The sequence below is a fragment of the Leucoraja erinacea genome, chromosome 3 (assembly GCF_028641065.1).
Source record: "Leucoraja erinacea ecotype New England chromosome 3, Leri_hhj_1, whole genome shotgun sequence".
In the NCBI taxonomy this organism is placed as follows: Eukaryota; Metazoa; Chordata; class Chondrichthyes; order Rajiformes; family Rajidae; genus Leucoraja; species Leucoraja erinaceus.
This window is the reverse complement of record NC_073379.1, coordinates 27,212,903-27,232,343: the sequence shown is the minus strand read 5'-3', so window position 1 is coordinate 27,232,343 and position 19,441 is coordinate 27,212,903. Positions and strand designations below refer to the sequence as shown.

Below are 19,441 nucleotides of genomic sequence, written 5' to 3'. Positions count from 1 at the left end.
AAGTTAAACTATTATTCTCTGGTTTAATTTTATTGTCATGTGTACTGAGGTGCAGTGATCTTTATTTTGCATGGTATCTAATTGGATGATACTGTGCATTAATATAATCAAGTCAAACTCAAGTACAGCAAATAGAACAAAAGGGAAGATGTCAAACCATGCTATGATGCAACCTGACAGTATGTTGTGTAGACGTGGTCCATGTCCCTCCATGGTGAACACAGTTTGAGTTTAGTTTATTGTCACATGTACTGAGGGACAGTGAAAAGCTTTTCTTGAGTGCTAAACAGTCAGTGGAAAGACAATACATGATTACAATTGAGCCATCCATAGTGTACTGACACATGATCAAGGGAATAACGTGAATAACATTTAGTGCAAGATAAACCCAGTAAAGTCTGATCGTAGATAGTCTGGGGGTCTCCAATGAGTAGCAATGTTACAGAATTTTGAAATTTAAAAAATCAAGTCTGCAATTTATCCCATCAGATAAAGCACAAAAATAAGTTTAATTTGACACCTAATTCACTTTCATATCTTCGGTATAAAAAAAGTTATGGCCATTTTCATACTCGGAAATTAGCATCTTGTTCCCTATTGATTTTCCATTGACACCACAAAAGCAGTGATCGAGAACAGTGAAATGGCCATAACTTTCTTAAAAATTAAGAGAACTGAAATAAATTTTCAGTTATTGTAGATTGAAGCATTCTGAAACACATATATGAAACAATCTTACTTGGATGACCTGAAATCAAAGCATATAATTAGTTATTTACCCAATTGTAGCTAATTCCAAACTTCAATTACTAGATCTAAACATCTATACATTTCTTAAGGAAAGATTAACATTTTTAAATAACCTAAGTGTCCAAAGAACATTCACAAAGAAATCACAATAAAACATGATTTTTAAATCTCATTTACATTAATTTATAGGCCAAATGGAAGGAATTTAGTGTTCAATTGCTGTAAATTAATGGTCATTTAAATCGGCTTTTGAGTGGGATCCTGTGGAACTCTGGAACGCGCTGGTTTAGAACGTTCCCATTGCGGTAGATTTGTACCCCAAATGCCCAGAAAAATACTGCGGGATTTAATGGTGCCCCAAATTAGCTACCTACAACTCGGCTGGATTACTGCAATGCACTGTATCTGGGGGTTATTCGGTCCTCCATCGCCCGTCTCCAGATGGTACAGAATGCAGCCGTTCGTCTCTTGACTGGCACACGAAAGCATGATCATGTTTCACACATTTTGGCCTCTCCACTGGCTGCCTGTTCAGTATAGGATTCATTTTAAAATTATTTTATTTACTTTTAAATCCCTAAATGGTCTTGCCCCGTCCTACCTATCTGAGCTTCTTCACCCTTATACACCCTCCCGCTCTCTCAGGTCAGATGATCAGCTGCTCCTGATTGAGCCAAAAACTAAGCGGAAGCTCAGAGGGGACCGTGCCTTTGCTGTGTCGGCTCCGAGATTATGGAATGAATTGCCTCTGCACGTTAAACAGGCCCCTTCTCTAGCTGTTTTTAAGTCACTCCTGAAGACATATCTATTCTCCGTGGCCTTTGTAGACCAGTAAGGTGTCGGCTTTTTTTATTTACTTTATTTGCTTGGTTTTGCTGCGTGGTTCGTACTCATGTTTTATGTCTTTTAATTTATTGTTTGGATTTTTGTATGTAATTTATGCGCCTCGTGTTAGCTGTATGTTCTGTTGTTCTGTCTGTTTTATGATGTCTTGCTTATTTTCTTTTTCTGTACAGCACTTTGGTCAGCTTTGGTTGTTTTTTTAAGGTGCTTAACAAATAGAGATTATTATTATTATTAAACTTTGCATAAAGGGATCTTAAGAAGCCCTTTTTAATGTAAAAATAAACAACCTACCTTCCGTTGTCCGCTGTATGAGATCTGTCCCGTTGTCGGCGATCGCGGGTTTAGAGGATAATTTTTAACTTACTATAACAACTAAATTAACCATTATAGTTTAAAAATAGCTCCAGCGAAAGAATCTCCCAGCGATTTTTTGTCAGCAACTAAGTAGGCTGAACAACCTCGATTTGAATAGCCTAGGGAAAATCGCGTTTTAAACCCGTCCCCCTCTCAACGGCGCCAACATCGCGCACACGGGCTGGGACAGATCTGCAGCCCCGCTGAAGGTAGGTTTTGCAACATAACTACAATGAGGTAGGTAGTACTTCAGGACTGCTCTCTAGTTGTAGGATGGTTCAGTTGAATGGTAACAGCTGGGAAGAAACTGTCCCTGAATCTCGAGGTGTGCGTTTTCACAATTCTATTTATTTTGCCTGAGGAGAGGGAGTGGCCAAGGCTGCAACTCGTCCTTGATTATGCTGGTGGCCTTGCCGAGATTTAAATAGAGTTAATCGAAGGGCGGTTGGTTTGTGTGATGGTCTGGGCTACGTCCACAATTCGCTGCAATTTCTTGGGGTCTTGGATGGTGCTGTTCCCAAACCATGCTGTGATGCATCCTGATAAAATGCATTCTACGGCGCATCTGTAGAAGTTGGTGAGGACATACATAACTTCCTAGGCCTTCTAAGGAAATAGAGGCATTGGGGTGCTTTCTTGGCCATTGCATCAATATGGGTGATCCAAGAGACGTTGGTGTTATTTACTCCTCGGAATTTCGGCGCTGTCGGGTGGGGACTATCATGTTGAAGGCTAGGCTGAATTCTATGAACAGCATCCTCACGTAGCCCCCCTTCTGGCTGTCAAGATGAGAGAGAGCAGTGTGCAAAACCTGGTAGACCGCATCGTCCGTGGATCTGTTCGGACGGTATGCGAACTGCAACGGGTCCAGGTTGCGAGGGAGGAAGGCGCAGATGTGTTTCTTCACCAGCCTCTCAAAGCATTTCATGACTACCGAGGTAAGGGCCACCGGACGGTAGTCAGACAGGCTGGGGAGGCATTTTTTGGTACCGGTACAATGATGAATTTTTTGAAGCAGGCAGGGACCACGGACTTGTCCAGGGAGAGGTTGAATATTGTAGTGAGCACCGGAGCTAGCTGCATAGCACAGGACTTGAGTGCTCGCCCCGAGATGCCATCAGGGTCTGCAGCTTTCCTCATGTTCACCCGTGTCAGCCCTCCTCACATCGTGCTCGGACAGCGAGAATATGTGCACATTCCTCCCTTCAGCTTCGGTAGTCAGCCCACTGGCGGTATTGTCGCAAACCTGGAGTGGTGTTGCCCATCTCGAAACGAGCGTAAAAGGTGTTCAGGTCATCAGCTAGGGAGGTGCCGGCACTTGCGGATGCAGGAGGGGTGCTCCGGTAGTTGGTTCAGTCCGTAGCCCCTGCCACAGGCTTCTGGTGTCCTGCTGCTCCATCTGTGACTCCATCTTGTCCCTGTACCCCTTTTTTGCATCCTTCACCGCCCTTCGCAGTTGGTAGGACTCTACCTTGTAGACGTCCATGTTTCCTGATGCCAGGCCCGAGTCGTAGGCAGCGATGCGAGCATTCAAGGCCACACGAACGGACCTGTCTACCCAGGATTTTTGGTTCGGATAGGTGCTTACCCTTACCGTGGGGACGATGTTGTCGGTTATTGTAGCGATGAAGTCCGTGACTGCTTCCGCTAACTCACTGACGTCACTGGAACTTGCTTGGAACATATTCCAGTCGACATCGCTCAGTGCATCTTGCAGCATGGCCTCTGTATGTGTACGGCAGCGGCTCGACTACAGTCGTCTGTCTTTTTTTATTTTTGTCTTGTTAAATGTATGTCTTTGAGTCAGTTTTTATTATTTTTTTTATCTGTGTATATGTTGGGGGTGGTGGGAGGGCTGTGGGGGAAACCGTTAATCTCTTCCCTGTGCGGGGACCCGACTATTCCCTGTCGTTGGGCCTAACATCGTGGAGCCGGCGGCGACCTCCGGCCGGGACTAACCTGAGGGCTCCAGTTGCAGAGCCTGCGGAACTGACATCGCGGAGCTGGCCAACTTCGGAGCGGGAAGAGCTGTGGTGGCGCGTGGCTGCGACCCGACTTTTGGAGTTCGGAGGCACCGGCCGCAGACCCGGTGGACGGGAACATCGGGAGCTCCAAGTCCCTGGTGGGAGACCGCTTTTCCGAGCTCCGCAACGGCGACTTCTCCCGCTGGAATTGCGGGTTTAAAGACATGGAACCGGGGCCTAACATCGTCCGGCGTGGCTTAAACGGCCTCAGGACTTACCATCGCCCGCCAGGGGCTTTAACATCGGAGCCCCAGTTCGCCTCGACACTGCAGTTGGACTGCTGGACCACGGGAGAAGGAACAAAGGGAAGAGATAAAGACTTTGCCTTCCATCACAGTGAGGAGATGATGGAGACTCGCTGTGATGGATGTTTATGTAAACTGTGTTAAGTGTGGGTCTTGGATTGTGTTTGTAATGTAAAAAACTGTAGAAATGGAATTTCGTTCAAACCCAGGTTTGAATGACAATAAATAGCATTCTATTCTATTCGATTCCTGTAAACAGTTACTATCTCCTTTGTCTTGCTAACATTGAGAGAAAGGTTGTTATCTCGACACCAAGTAACGAGGTTCTGAACCTTCTTTCATGTTCTCCATCTCATCATTACTTGACATTTGGCCTACAATGGTGGTGCTCCTATTGAGATCTGTTGGTTAGAATGTCGAGGATCCAGTTGCAGAGATGAGTGCTGACTCCAAGTCCCGCGAGTTTGGTGATAACCTTGGATGGTATAATGGTGAGCTATAATCTATGAATAGGAGTTTGATGTAGGTATCCCACTTATCCAGGTGTTCCAGGGATGAGTATAGGGCCAGGGAGATTGCATCGTCCGTGGACCTGTTGTGGCGGTAGGCGAACTGCAGATGAGAAGTATTCTGATAAAGCCTTTTCATAGACAGGCTTGTGAATTTATAATCTAAATGCAAAATGGTAGGAATAGGTAAGTTGTAGTAGCCCTCTTATGGGAGCAGCATTGCACAATGATGTTTCTTGTTGTTTTTCTACTGGCTTCTGCGTGCCAGTAGAAAAATGCAACTGGAAATGCCCACAAAAAATGACTGATAGCTTTAGAATAAAAGCAAGTGCTTTGAAAATTTGGTTAAGGAAATAATTTTGAAATTCATTGGAGATTTTTTGCACTAGTATAACAGTTATTAATATATTGAATTTTGTAAAATATCTGTGTGTATTGCTTTTATGGGCTTCCTCCCAACTTCTACTCCACCTCCTACACGACTGGACAAAATGGTGACTTATTGATGGGTGAATGCACAGGGCCTTTTACCAAGGGTAGAAAATCAAGAACCAGAGGATATACGTTTAAGTTAAGATGAGAAAAAATAAATAGGAATCTTTGGGTCAACATTTTCGCTCGGTGGGTGATGGATATATGGAACGGTAGCTGCAAATAAGAATGTCAATGTTCCATTGTCGGTACATATGGAAAATAAACACTGTGGACTCTTGAGGAAATGTCCTTGGCCTGCAATGGCGACTTCATTTCTCATTTCACAGATACCGCCAGACTTGCTGAGTATCCTCACCATTTTATGTTCTATTTCAGGAATTTTTCTGTTGCCCAGGTACCACTGATCCTGTGTAAGCTGATAATTCTCTTCCACACGCAATGATTTAAGCTTAATGATCCCTCACTATTAATTATTTCTCTCAGAGCTGGGAACCGCTAGCATTTCTATTCACTGGGTGTACAATCCCTTTGTTATTATGTGTAGAGAGGAGCTGCAGATGCTGGTTCAAGCTGAAGACAGACACAAAAAGCTGAGTAACCCAGCGGGTCAGGCAGCACCTCTGGAGAAAAAGAATTGATGACGTTTCAGGTCGGGGTCTCTACTCAAAACGTCACCTATTCCTTTTCTTCAGAGATGCTGCCTGACCTGCTGAGTTACTCCAGCTTTTTGTGTCTGCCGTTTGTTATTACGTTCGTTGATTCAAAGTGGTAGTTGTTGGACGCCCACTCCTCCACTAGGAGGAGCTGCTCTTGTGTCATAACTTGCAGACCTTTCTTAAATCCTGCTAACATTGAATCAAGATTATGGTGAGAGTTATAGAGACTTGAAGGGGCTTCCTTTCTCACTTGGGGTACAGTGACATTACTGTCTTCCCTAGGACAGTGCTGTGAGGGGAATTTTAATCATACGTACTTGAAGAATGTGCAGTATTTACTAATGTCGCGCGATGCATTACGTTGTCAAATGGGCTTCGGCTTTCACCCATGTCCCAAAATAACCCCTTTTTTTAATGTATCGTGCTGTTTTTGGCAGACGAAGAAAAGTGACAATTTTAAAAAGTTAGATTAGCGTAAGTAGTAGGTACGTAAGAATAGGAGCAGTCAACTTGGTTCATTGAGCCATCTCTGCCAGTTAATAAGATCTGATATGATCCTGCATGCTTTCCATAAATCTTTTACTCTTTTCTATAAGGGCTGCCACCATCAGGGATAATTGGACATGCTTCAAGGTCTCTATGTTCTCAATTGTCCCTAAAGCCCCACCATTCATTGTGTACATCAATATTCCCAAGTGCATCACAATCATTTATCAGGATTAAATTCCATCTGCCGTTGCTCTGTCCATCTTATAAATTGATCATTGTCATCCAGTAGCCTGTGAAGATCTTCCTAGCATCAACAGATATTGTTATTTGCAAACTTATTAATCACAGGAAGGAGATAGAGAATTTAGTAATCTATTGTCAGGACAACAACCTCTTCCTCAATGTCAGCAAGATGAATGAGCTGGTTATCATTTTCTGGAAGCATAGCGAAGCCCTCGGCCCAATCAACACCAATGGTGCTGATGTGGTTGAGAGTTTTATTTTACTTGGCGTAAATATTACCAATGATCTGTTGTGGACCAACTAAGTTTAAGCAACAGACAAGAAAGCACGCCAACGCCTCTACTTTCTCCTTCGACTGAGGAAATTCAACATAACTCTTACTCCAATAACTCTTACAAGCTGCTACAGATGCACATGAGAAAGCATATTGTTGTGATGCATCACTGCTAGATTTTGGAACAACTGACTAACACCGCAAGAAATTGCAGAGAGCTATGAATGTAGCCCAGTCCATCACACAGACAAGATACCCTACCAGTGACTCCAACTACACTTCACACTGTCTTGAAAAGCAGCCAACATAATTAAAGATGCCTGCCCCACATCAAGTTTGTATACTAATCTCTTAGTATACAAACTTAAAGCACACGGCATTGGGGGTTCAGTATTGATGTGGATAGAGAACTGGCTGGCAAACACATGAGAAAGCATATTGTTGGGATGCATCACTGCTAGATTTTGGAATAACTGACTAACACCGCAAGACATTGCAGAAAGCCTCCTTCACACTGTCTTGAAAAGCAGCCAACATAATTAAAGATGTCCCACATCAACCATTCCTCCTTCCCACTTCTATCAGGCAAAATATATAGAAGCATGCACACCACCAGACTTAGGAGCAGCTTCTTCCCTTCTGCTATCTGGCTTCTCAGTGGCCCTTCCATAAACTAGGATACTGTCAAATTCACCTTTACCCCATTGCGGATATTGAACTTTGTCCGTGGCACTGATGTGCTGTAGTGTTGAGAACTCTGCACTCTTTATTTTCCCCTTTGCTCTACTTATTGTGCTTGAGTTTGGCTTGAAATCCAATCTCTCCTTTATAGCTCAAGCCCTCCAGTCCCGGCAACATCTTTATGAATCTTTTCTGTACACTCTTTTGCTTAATCACACCCTTCATATAGCAAAGCAACCAGAACTGTAAACAGTATTTCAGGTGTTTTGTCTAATCAACGTTATATACTGCTGCCAAATGACCTCCCAACACTGTCCGATGAAGACATGCATGCTGGAAGTACTTCCCCACCCTACCTATGGTGCCATGCTAGCATTTATTTCGAGAGGGCTTGCAAACAAAAACAGGGATGTAATGCTGAAGTTCTATAAGGTACTGGTCAGGCCGCATTTGGAATATTGTGAGCAATTTTGGGCACCATATCTGAGGAAGGATGTGCTGGCTCTGGAGAGGATCCAGAGGAGGTTTCCAAGAATGATTCCAAGAATGAGTAGGTTAACATATGAGCGTTTGACGGCACTGGGCTTGCAGTCGCTGGAGTTTAGAAGAATGACAGGGGAACCTCATTGAATAGTGAAAGGCTGGTTTAGAGTGGATGTGGTGAGGATGTTTCCACTAGTGGGACTAGAGGTTATAACCTCAGAATTAAAAGACGTTCTTTTAAGAAGGAGATGAGGAGGAATTTCTTTAGTCCGAGGATGTTGAATCTGCGGAATTCTTTGCCACAGACGGCTGTGGAGGCTGTCAGTGGATCTATTTAAGCGGAGATAGATAGATTCTTGATTAGTACAGGCGTTATAGGGAGAAGGCAGGAGAATGGGGTTAGGAGGGAGAGATAGATCAGCCATGATTGAATGGCGGAGTAGACTAGATGGTCCAAATGGCCTAATTCTGCTCCTATCATTTATGATCTTTAAGGGAATTATGTATTTGTACCTCTGAGGCTCTGTTTAATAGCATTCTTTGGGGCCCTGTATTTCATTGTGTATGCCCTGACCGGATTTAACTTCCCCAAATGCATCACTTCATAGTCTATCTGGCATTCGTTCTGCTTTCCCAATTAATCCACAGCCTGCTCTAATTTTGTGTACTTTCACCTGTTAATTTTCCACCCATCTTTGTATCATCAGCAAAATCTTCATTTAATTAATTACAGATTAAATTGACATCTAGAAATAGAACGTAGAACAGTATAGGAATAGGCCGAAAATGGTGCAAAGACAAACTCTTATCTGCCTACAAATAATCAATATCCCTCCATTGCCTGTATATCCACTGTCATTCCAAATTCTTCTCATGATTCAGAATAGAAATATTGATTTGTTACACTTTTGCAAAACACCGATGTACAATAGTAAAGGTAGTATTTAAATACAAATTACAGTTGCGGTTTATGCCATTTAATGGAGAATTTGTTACTCTTAACTATCTTAACAGTCCTTGGAGCAACTGCAATATGAAATTGAAACCAGATTTGGTAACAGCTTCTTCCACATTATGATCAGATTACCGAACGGTTCTTCCATAAACTAGGGTGTGGTACCAATTTTCCAACCTACCTAATTGCAGACCCTGCACTTTTTCTCTAACTGTCGCGCTAAAATGCTGTAACACTTTATTCTGCACTTTGATATTTTTCTCTTTGAATTACCTGTTACATTTGTGTATGGTTTGATTGTACTCATCTGTAGTATTATTTTATTAGATAGCATGCAAACAAAGCTTCTCACTGTATCTCAGTACATGTGACAATAATAAACCAGTACCAATATCAAATTGCCACCATTGGGTCTATTTTAAGATGAATCTGAATTATGAATGATAAATTATGTTTTATGTATTTCTCCATGGATTACAGAAATCAGGAGTTCTAATTTTTGCCTTTCTCTACAAGACACAAGTTAGTGAAGAGGAGTGGAGTGCACATAACAATAGTACAAAGGTCAGCCATGTTACTAAGTTAGTAACTTAAAGAATTAGGGGAGAAAATTTGGTTTGAGAGTTGGCAGAATTTGGCTTCTCAACAAGATATGGAAATAAAATATCGGCGGCAGCATAAGTAATAATAAAGTTGTTGAATTCTTAAAATAAAGCTAATTCTCCTTGCTTTTTGAAACCTGCTGCCATTACACGGTTTTACCTTTGTGTAACTCCATTTGCTATGAGCCACTTGACATAATGTTGCTCCTGACAGTCCATGGTCATGCCTGACAACAGGCCTGGCTCACTGCTGCGGTAACAAGAACCAAACCGGCGATGTTGCCGCCGAGCCTGGCCTCTGCTCGCCCTTTGGATCGGAGAGAAGGGCATTGGACCGAGGGCCGGTTAGTGGACCGGTGGCGGGAGACAGGGCGGGGTCTCGATGGTGGAGTGGGCCTTTGGAGACCTTGCTGCGGCCTGGGGCTTGGCTCGATGGCCCAGTGAACTGCGGCTGTATCTCAACAGCAGGCCCGGCTAGCCCGGAGAGGGAAGGATGCCAAACCTGGCCCCTGCTCACCCCGTGGACCAGGAGAGGAGGTGGAAGGAAACGGCGGCGGACACTGGATAAGGGACCCAGTGAGTAGAGGGGGAGGAGGTCTTACCTTGTGCACCCTTGAGTTCGGCTGCAGGAGGCGCTCCCCAGGGAACAAGGGCTGAAGAGGGTCAGGTGTGGAGAAGGACGTTGGTTCGCAGGATGACCAAAATGGAGGCGACGTCTGCAACAGTCCTTTGTGGCCAGCTGGGACTGTAAAATGGCGCCTTTTGCATCTGGATTCAGTGGGCTGTTCTGCACTGACCGGAGCGATTGTGCTTATGTGCAGGGATAGTCTTGCTGAGCTGTATGCAAATAATGTATTTCACAGTACCTGGTACAGTTGATAATAAAGAAACCATTGAGGTTGTTTTTACACGGTTCCTATAAAATTATGCACTAACAAGCACTGAGTTGTACATCAGGGAAAGAGCAATAAATGTTGGGCCCATCAGACATACAGTATTCCAAGAATTATTTTGTCTATTTTTCTCCTCAAAGAAACAAGAAAATACAAACTTAAGATCATGTAAAATGTTTCCTCGGCCGCTAACCTTAAAAAAAGCAAAGTGAAGTTCTCCATATATGAAATGATTTTTGGAAGTAGCATTAAATTTATTGGAGCTAAAATTTAAACTTGAAATAACAAATGACTCGCTCTTTTCACCAGTTTAAAGAAAGTCTGGTTTATTGCTCTGCCTTGCTTGTCCAAGCAGGTGAATGAAAGGGAGGCCATTGTAAGTCGTAGTTTTAACTGGATAATTGATATAATTGCTTATCTTTGTTTGCACTTGTTTTATTGTGTTTAGCCATTTTAGACATTGTTAGTCATGGGTGTTTATGCTATGTGATCATGAGATTTTTGATTCATATTATTAGAATTGGGTGTGCATGATGAAAAATTGTCTTGTTGTTTTACATTCCTATTTTAATTTTAAAGATACATTGCGGAAACAGGCACTTCGGCCCACCAGGTCCATCGGTCACCAGTACATCACACTTTTGCTAGGGGCAATTTCCTACGAGGGGCAATTTAGAGAGGTAATTTCGAGAGCAAACCGGCATGTTTTTTTGGAATGTGGATGGAGGGTGCAGCACCGGGAGAAAACCATGCGTTCACAAAAGAATGTGTAAACTTTACACAGATAGCACCTGCAGTCAGTAGTCAGGATGGAACCTGGGTCTCCAGTGCTGTGAGGCAGCAGCAGCTCTACTACTTTTCCAATGTGCAGCCCTTTGCTTATTATTTTGCTTTAATGTTGGCAATGATTATGTGATTGTGTAGGTGGTACCATAATAGACTCATTGTTTTTTACCATTTTAGTATTCTGTGGACTAGTTTGTATACTTGCAACAGGACTTGAATTTTAATGGATTTTACTGCAATCTGAAGCAGTTTAGTCGGATTTTGAATTAGACTGATGTGCTAGGATAAGGTGGTTAAATAATCACATTAAATCCCAGCTGTGTTTGGTTGATTCAGAAACATCCCATCATTGCTTCTGGGGAATTTTAAATTCAAGTAGTTAAATAAAAGGCTGAAACTTAATAAAATGCTAGTCTATTTAATGGTAACTGGAATTACAGGATTGTTAAAAATAACCCAGCCGTTTCACTTGTGTTTCCCAACAGGAAATCTGACAGTCTTAACCAATCTAGCCTTATGCAACTCTAGACCCACTGCTGTGGTTGACTCTTAAGTACTTAGAGTTATAGAGCTATACAGCATGGATATATGTCGATCAATGTGACATATTAGGCTAGTCCCGTTTTGCCAATATCACTCTGAACCATATCTATATATTTGTGCAAAAGCCTTTTGAAAGTCATATTTGTATTCTCTTCTATAGCATTCTCTGGCAGTCTATTTCAGATACAGACTACCCTCTGAGTGGAATACGTTGTCCCTGAGATCTCTCTCCCCTCTTACCGTAAGCCTATACCCTCCAGTTTTAGTATTCTACGTGGGGAAAAAGACCTGTGTCCTTTGTAACCTTGTACACCTCAATAAGGTCCTTCAGTCAAAGAATAAAGTCCCAGTCTATCCAGCCTCTCCCTTTAACCCAAGTCCAGGAAACATCCTGTTTAATTTCTTTCACACTTTTTCCCAATTTAATGACATTCTTTCAACAGCTGGACGACAAGAACTGTATGCATTACTCCCAAGTATGGTTTCATCAACAATTTGTGCAAACGCATGATGTCCCAAAATTTGCACTCAATACCCTTCCCAATAATGGCAAGCGTGCAAAATGCCGTCTTCATCCCGTCTATCTGACTCACTCAAGGAACTGTGCACCTGTAATCTCAATTTTTTTTGTTCTGTAACACTCTCCAGGATGCTACCATTTATTGTGTAAGTCCTGTCTGGGTTTGACATATCAAAGGGCAACGCCACTCGTCGGGGTTAAGTTCCATTTGCCACTCCTTGACCCAGCTTCCCAACTGCTCTATATATATCCTTATGTAAACTTAGATATCCTTCTTTACTGTCCATTAAACCACAAATGTTGATGTAATCTTCAAAAATACTATGTGAACTACAGTTTCATCAAAATCATTCAAGTAGGTAACAAACCACTGTGGGCCCAGCACCAACCCCTGCGGACCCTGCACGAGTCCTCCTTTCAGAAGAGCAACCTTCCACTACTCCCTTTGGTTCCTTTCTCCAAGCCAATTTTGGATCCATTTGACTAGCTCGCATTAGCCTCTGTGTGATCTAACCTTCCAGACCAGCCTGCGGTGCAGGACCTTATCAAAGGTCTTACTGAACTTGATATTGGTATTGTCCACTTCCCTGTCCACACCAATCCCTTTAGTGATCTCTTCAAAACACAACTACTATAAACCCACTGACTCCCTTGACTATCTGGACTACACTTCTTCTCACCCTGCTTCCTGCAAGGAATCTATCCCCTACTCCCAATTCCTCCGTCTACGCTGCATCTGCACCCAGGTGTTCCAAACCAGGGTATCGGAGATGTCCTCATTCTTTAGGGAACGGGGGTTCAACTCTTTGACTATAGATGAGGCTCTCTTCAGGATCTCCTCTATATCCCGTAGCTCCGTTCTCACTCCCCATCCCCACACTCGGAACAAGGACAGAATCCCCCTTGTCCTCACCTTCGACCCCACCAGCCGTCGCATACAACACATAATCCTCTGACATTTTCACCACCCCCAACGGGATCCTACCACTGGCCACATCTTCCCATCTCCTCCCCTTTCTGCTTTCCGCAGAGACCGTTCCCTCTAACTCCCTGGTCAATTTGTCCCTTCCCACCCAAACCACCCCCTCCCCTGGTACTTTCCCTTGCAACCGCAGGAAATGCTATACTTGTCGCTTTACCTCCCCCCTCGCCTCCATCCAAGGACCCAAGCAGTCTTTCCAGATGAGGCGGAGGTTCATCTGCACCTCCAATCTCATCTATTGCATCTGCTGTTCCAGGTGTCAACTGCTCTATATCGGTGAGACCAAGCGCAGGCTTGGCGATCGCTTTGCCCAACACCTCTGCTCAGTTCGCAATAACCAACCTGATCTCCCGGTGGCTCAGGACTTCAACTCCCCCTCCCATTCCGAATCCGATCTTTCTTTCCTGGGCCTCCTCCATGGCCAGAGTGAGTCCCACCGCAAATTGGAGGAGCAGCACCTCATATTTCGCTTGGGTAGTATATACCCCAGCAGTATGAACATTGACCTCCAATTTCAGGTAGTCCTTGCTTTCTCCCTCCTTCCCAGCTCTCCCACAGTCTACTTTCTCCGCCTCTTCCTTTCTTCCCCCCCCCCCCCCCCCCCCCAACATCAGTCTGAAGAAGGGTCTCGACCCGAAACGTCGCCTATTCCTTCACTCCATAGATGCTGCCTCACCCGCTGAGTTTCACCATCATTTTTGTCTATCTTCAAAACATACTATCAGATTTGTGAGTCATAATTTCCCACTCAGAAACCAAAGATTAACTATCCCTAATCAGTCTGTGCTTATCCAAATACTGACAGATCCCATCCGTAAGAATCTCCCTCCAACAACTTGCCTTCCACTTACATTCTCGGTTAAGGAAAACTAGGAATGAACAAAAATATGCCAGGCTTGGCAATGATATCCATAGTCTGTGAGCAAATAATAATGAATAAATAATTAATGTGGAGGGAAAAATTGAGTTATCAGTTTAGGTTGATGGCTTTTCAAGAGTTCTGATGAAAAATCATTGACTTAAAATGTTAACTTGTTTTTACTCTCTCTCCGCAGATGTGCCTGCATGAGCCACTGAAGCTTTCTTGCATTTTCTGTTTTATCTTGGGTTCCCAGCAGCTGCAGTTTTTTTTTTTTTTTAATGTTTAGGGTGAATAAATAGTGTCTGGTTCTCTTGTAAAGTCTTCCCCGTAACAACAGCTCGAGAGCTGCAGGTGTCAGGAATTTATGTTTCCTTCTCATGTTAGTGCTGTAGATTGACTGTTTACTGAGTGGATCTGCTGGTAATCTTTCTGCTGTTTGTCATGATAACATTGGATGTCATTGTCGAACACTTATCTTTGTCACTCCTTCCCATAACCACAAGGTTACTCCCTTCTAGGAATTGACTTTTCTAATATTGGGCAGACTCTTTCAACTTGAGGTTTTTACAAATCTTCTTTTGCCTGAATAATTTCCAATGCCATTCCAATAACACTTTTTTATTATTTTTCTACTTCTCTCCCCACCACCCTCATTCAGAGATTACCTTCCACTCTCCAAACGCTAAAGTTTACAGTTTTTCATTGTAGTTTAATATTATAGTGTTATCTCCCCCTTGAACTTTTTAACATGCACCTACCTGATAACAGCCTTCCTCCAAAGACAGAGGCTTTAGTTCTGCTTATGGACTTTCTCGTGCAGGAATGCACCATTAAGTTGCCGTCCTTGGGATGAGACTATTTCCCAGTTGTTGATGAAGTCCCAGTTCTATTTTTGATGATGAGCCCCAAGTTCCTCTGGTGCACTGGCTCAATCAATGTCGCTAAATCAATTGACCATTTATAGTGAGATTTTCTTACTTTGTTATGTGCCTTGATAAAATGGATTTGTTTTGTCATTCTTTAAATAAGAGACCTGAGATACTGAGGCATGTTAAAAAATGTACCAATTACATGTTACATTCTTTTTCATTATTTGGCTATCTTGCTTTTCCCCAGTTTACCGCCTCCTTTCCTTATGCTCAAAGGAAATAAGCATTGTAATGAAAATTTAAGCTGAACAAAATGTCATTATGCATTATATACAAGTTTTCTCTTTGACAAAAGAGCAATGGTAGTTTACCTACATTTTGGTTAGTGTTATCTGCCAAAATTAGTACTGTCACCTTCAGAAATATTAGATGACGATGCATTTACTCTGCTGCTAAGCTTCTGGGATCAGTGGACTAGTAACCAGTGGCAACGTGACAGGAGCAATTTCCTGTTGCTTACATCATAGCCTATCGCAGGATCCAAGCTGCTGCACACGCACACAGCCTGTTTTCTTGAGCTAACATGGCAGCTCTGCTGACTGCAGATTGAGAGAATAGTGTGGTAGACTTTCAGTGCAGCATACTTTCAGTGCAGCAAATTCTCATGGATATGCCTGCTGACCCATACTTACCTTACGATGGTGGCGGTGGCAACTGCATTCCTATGCAAGAAATGCCCAGGAAAGGTGAGTTTTAATTCAGCTCTATTTGCAAATGAGTGAATGATTCTTGATAGGTAGAATATGTATATTTTTGAATAAAATATGTCAGTTTCTAAATCCTTTCTCTTGTACTGGAACAGAATTTAATCTTGCAAGCAGAATTGATATTGTGTTACTTCATTTTGCTTTTTCTAGTTATTCCCATTTTTTATGGAAGAATGGTTTAGTCCCAAAAGATTACGCTGGTCAGTTAGTGATACCATTAGTGTCGTCGCTTATGGTAACAGATGCTGCTTTTATTCTTTTTTTGCCTCGGCAAAGAAATTTATTTGGAGATTTAATTTAACAGGGCATGCAACTGTGCCACATATATTTATAAGAATATCCTATCTAGATCAAGTTCATGTTAATAAGCTATTGTTTTAAACCAGCATTCAATGCAACGCATTTTAAGTACTGGACTAAAATGGTTTCACAAAGAAATCCAGTGTTGTGTATTCATCTCATTTGTTTAGCTCAACCCCCTCCACCACCTCCACACCAATGGAATGTTATGTCACTTCAGTGGTTAAGCAATAGTTTCAAGTAATTTTTAATAGTGTAGATATCCTTACACGCCACTCTTATCTCAGTTAATTCTGTGGAAAAATGCAGCTTGAATTACATCATTGTTAGCAGCTGCTGTTGGGGATTTGTGCAAGGTAGGCTGAACCCTTTCTGCGGGGAAAACTGGAAGCTGGCCTAGGTAACTGCGCTTGGAAATTTAAACTCTGCAAGTATGATTCACCGTAAGGTGCTGCATGGTTGAAGTATTAACCACGGCACCTCGATTTTTGTCATGTTTAGTGTCTATTTAGTCATAATACCTGGAGGAAATTTTCTGAAATAAGAATTATACAACTGGCATGTTGTAAGAAGTTCAATAACCTTGGCCTGTATATGCATTGTTTCCCAAGTAGATAAATGTGTTTGTTACAGGATGATAAAAATCTATTTTTGCTTCAGCTATATTGCCTGTGGGCAGGCGATATAACTGCATAGTTAATTGTCAATGGGTCTTTTTGATTACTTTTCACAGATATGAGAGGGGCAAAGTTTAAAGGAGATTTGTGGGGCAACTTTTTTTTACACAAATGTTGGTGAGTGCCTGGAACGTGCTGCCAGGGTTGGTGGTTGAGGCAAATACGATAGTAGCATTCAAGAGGCTTTTGGATAGATGTGGATATGCAGGGAATGGAGGGAAAGGAATTATACGCAGGGTTGTGAATTTGTTGAATTCTCTGCCACAGAAGACAGTGGAGGCCAATTCACTGGATGTTTTCAAGAGATTTAGATTTAGCTCTTATGGCTAACGGAATCAAGGGATATGGGGAAATAGCAGGAACGGGGTACTGATTTTGGATGATCAACCATGATTATATCGAAGAGCCGAATGGCCTACTGCACCTATTTTTCTATGTTTCTATAAGAGATGGTCTTGGCATCATGTTCGGCACAGCCTGTTCTTGTGCTGTTCTATGTTATTTATGTGTTGACTGCTTTTAGACTTTTTTATTTGATTTATTTAATTACTATATCTTTTTAAAAAGTACACAAAATTCACTTTGTTCCTGTCTTCTATGATATTTTGCTGTTGTCAAAGACTAATATTGTAAAGACGCTGAGTGTGAACATCATTTATTTGAACTTTTTACTCTTTTATTCTTGTATTGTTACTGTGCAGCAACATTAACAATGCATTGTACAAGAAGTACTCTGATATAGGTAGCCACAAACTGCTGGAGTAACTCAGCGGGACAGGCAGCATCTCTGGTGAGAAGGAATGGGTGACGCTTCGGCTTGAGACCCTTCTTCAGTCTGAAAAAGGGTCTCGACCCAAAACATCACCCATTCCTTCTCTCCACAGATGCTGCCTGTCCCGCTGAGTTACTCCAACATTTTGTGTCTATATTTGATTGTTAACCAGCATCTGCAGTTCTTTCCTACACTGTTTGTTTTTAAAAATGGTTTCAAGTTTGAGTTGGGCTAAAGAGCCTGGAATCGTGCTCTATAACGCAAAAGTAAATTATCACCAGGCTGCACGAAAATATTAAGTGCCACTCCCCGTATATTTATCAGTAAAGCATGTGTGCCTTTAACCAACTTTCTAGGAGTTTTTGTTTGCCAGTTCTTGAGTATCACAGTGAAGGGAGGCCTTTGAATCCTGCCAATGAGAAATGTAGGTCAGATGCACATTATTAAGTATGCGTCCATGCCTGCTATCTTTTAACATGTTGGCAAGCAAATATGTATGATTTGCCTTGAAGACCTGATTCATAAGCATGCCCTTAATGTCATAATCTTGGAACTAAATAAAACAAGAAATACCATCATGTGAGCTCGGACGAGCTGTAGAACACATTGCTATTTGATCTTGTAATCCCACCCCTCTCATTTTTAAATTCATTTTACAAGATGCATGTTTTGCTGACAACATATCTATATATAGACTGCCCCTATTTTCCTGATAGATGGTTGTGAAATACCTTTTTGTACAACTTCAGGTCGCTGAATTAATTTCTAGGTCTGTTGAATTAAAGTTCCAGTGAAATTATTTGACCATGTTGGATAGCATTCCTCCCATTTGTTGCTTCATTTATAATATCATGGGCTAGAAATTGAACATCCATTATATCATCTAGATATGTGATGTATTGACCTATACATGTTGAACTCCACTTCTTAATCAAAATTTCTGAAATGCTCTTCAACATTTCTACATTACTGCACGTTATGTATGGCTCGAAAGAGGACAAATTCCTACTGTTTGTGTGGTTTAATGTCCAAATCCATTTAAAATTCTTGTAATGTGCCTTGAAACATTAAAAAAAATTTAAATCCCTATATAAATTCAAAACCTGCGTAGAGTCATGGAATCTTATTTTGTTGCTTTGTAAGTTGTTGTTGCTCAACAGTAAGATAGAATAATTAAACTTGATTTGTTCAGTAAAATAATTATTTTAATAGCCTATATCTGAATTAGTTTCTTCAATCTGTGGCGTTAATCATCAAGGTAGCTGAATCCTGGATATTTGGACAGGTTGGAAGTAACAAACGGTTTTGTGCGGCTGAGAAAGAAAGTAGGTTTAATACCTGGAATAATATGCACTCCCAAAAAATAACACTGCCTTCACATTGAAGCTGCTGGGTAACCAACATTTTCTTATATAATCTGCTTGTTTTCAATTTGGCTGATTTGTTGTAGCATTCATACAAAGATGCCTTCCAAATGGCCTGCTGTGATGTAAAAAATAGAATCTATCTGACATGAGCTGAATAAAAACATTGAGAATGCTTGTGCACCAGCTTGAATATGTTGAAAACATTTTTGATAGGTTGGGTCAGTGCTTTTTTTCTCGACAAGATGGTACCGATGGATTCCATTAATAAACATTCATGTGAAGTTGTTAGAACACTAAATTATAACATTGATCTTTTTAGAAGTGCTGGTATGATAATGGCATTTAAGAGGCTTTTGGATAGGCATATGGATTTACAGGGAATGGAGGGATGTGGATTCAGATTCAGATTCAATTTTAATTGTCATTGTCAGTGTACAGTACAGAGACAACGAAATGCATTTGGACAACGAAATGCATTTAGACAACGAAATGCATTTAGACAACGAAATGTCTGATTATGTGCAGGTAGACACGAGATGGACTTGGCATCATGTTCA

The 19,441-nt window shown here is 41.8% G+C and overlaps 1 protein-coding gene across 4 annotated transcripts in view; it reads left to right on the top strand.

The window, feature by feature from the left end:
* The window catches only part of clcn3 (chloride channel 3), a 118,327-nt gene that overhangs the window by 29,734 nt on the left and 69,152 nt on the right, over window positions 1-19,441 (top strand). The window contains exon 1 of one of the 4 annotated variants that reach the window (XM_055632340.1): window positions 14,429-15,747. The exons of the other annotated variants lie outside the window; for them this stretch is intronic. Coding sequence (XP_055488315.1) covers window positions 15,666-15,747 — 82 coding nt within the window. The 5' untranslated portion in view covers window positions 14,429-15,665. Of the gene's footprint in view, window positions 1-14,428; window positions 15,748-19,441 lie in introns of those variants that run through there. 4 annotated transcript variants of the gene reach the window in all.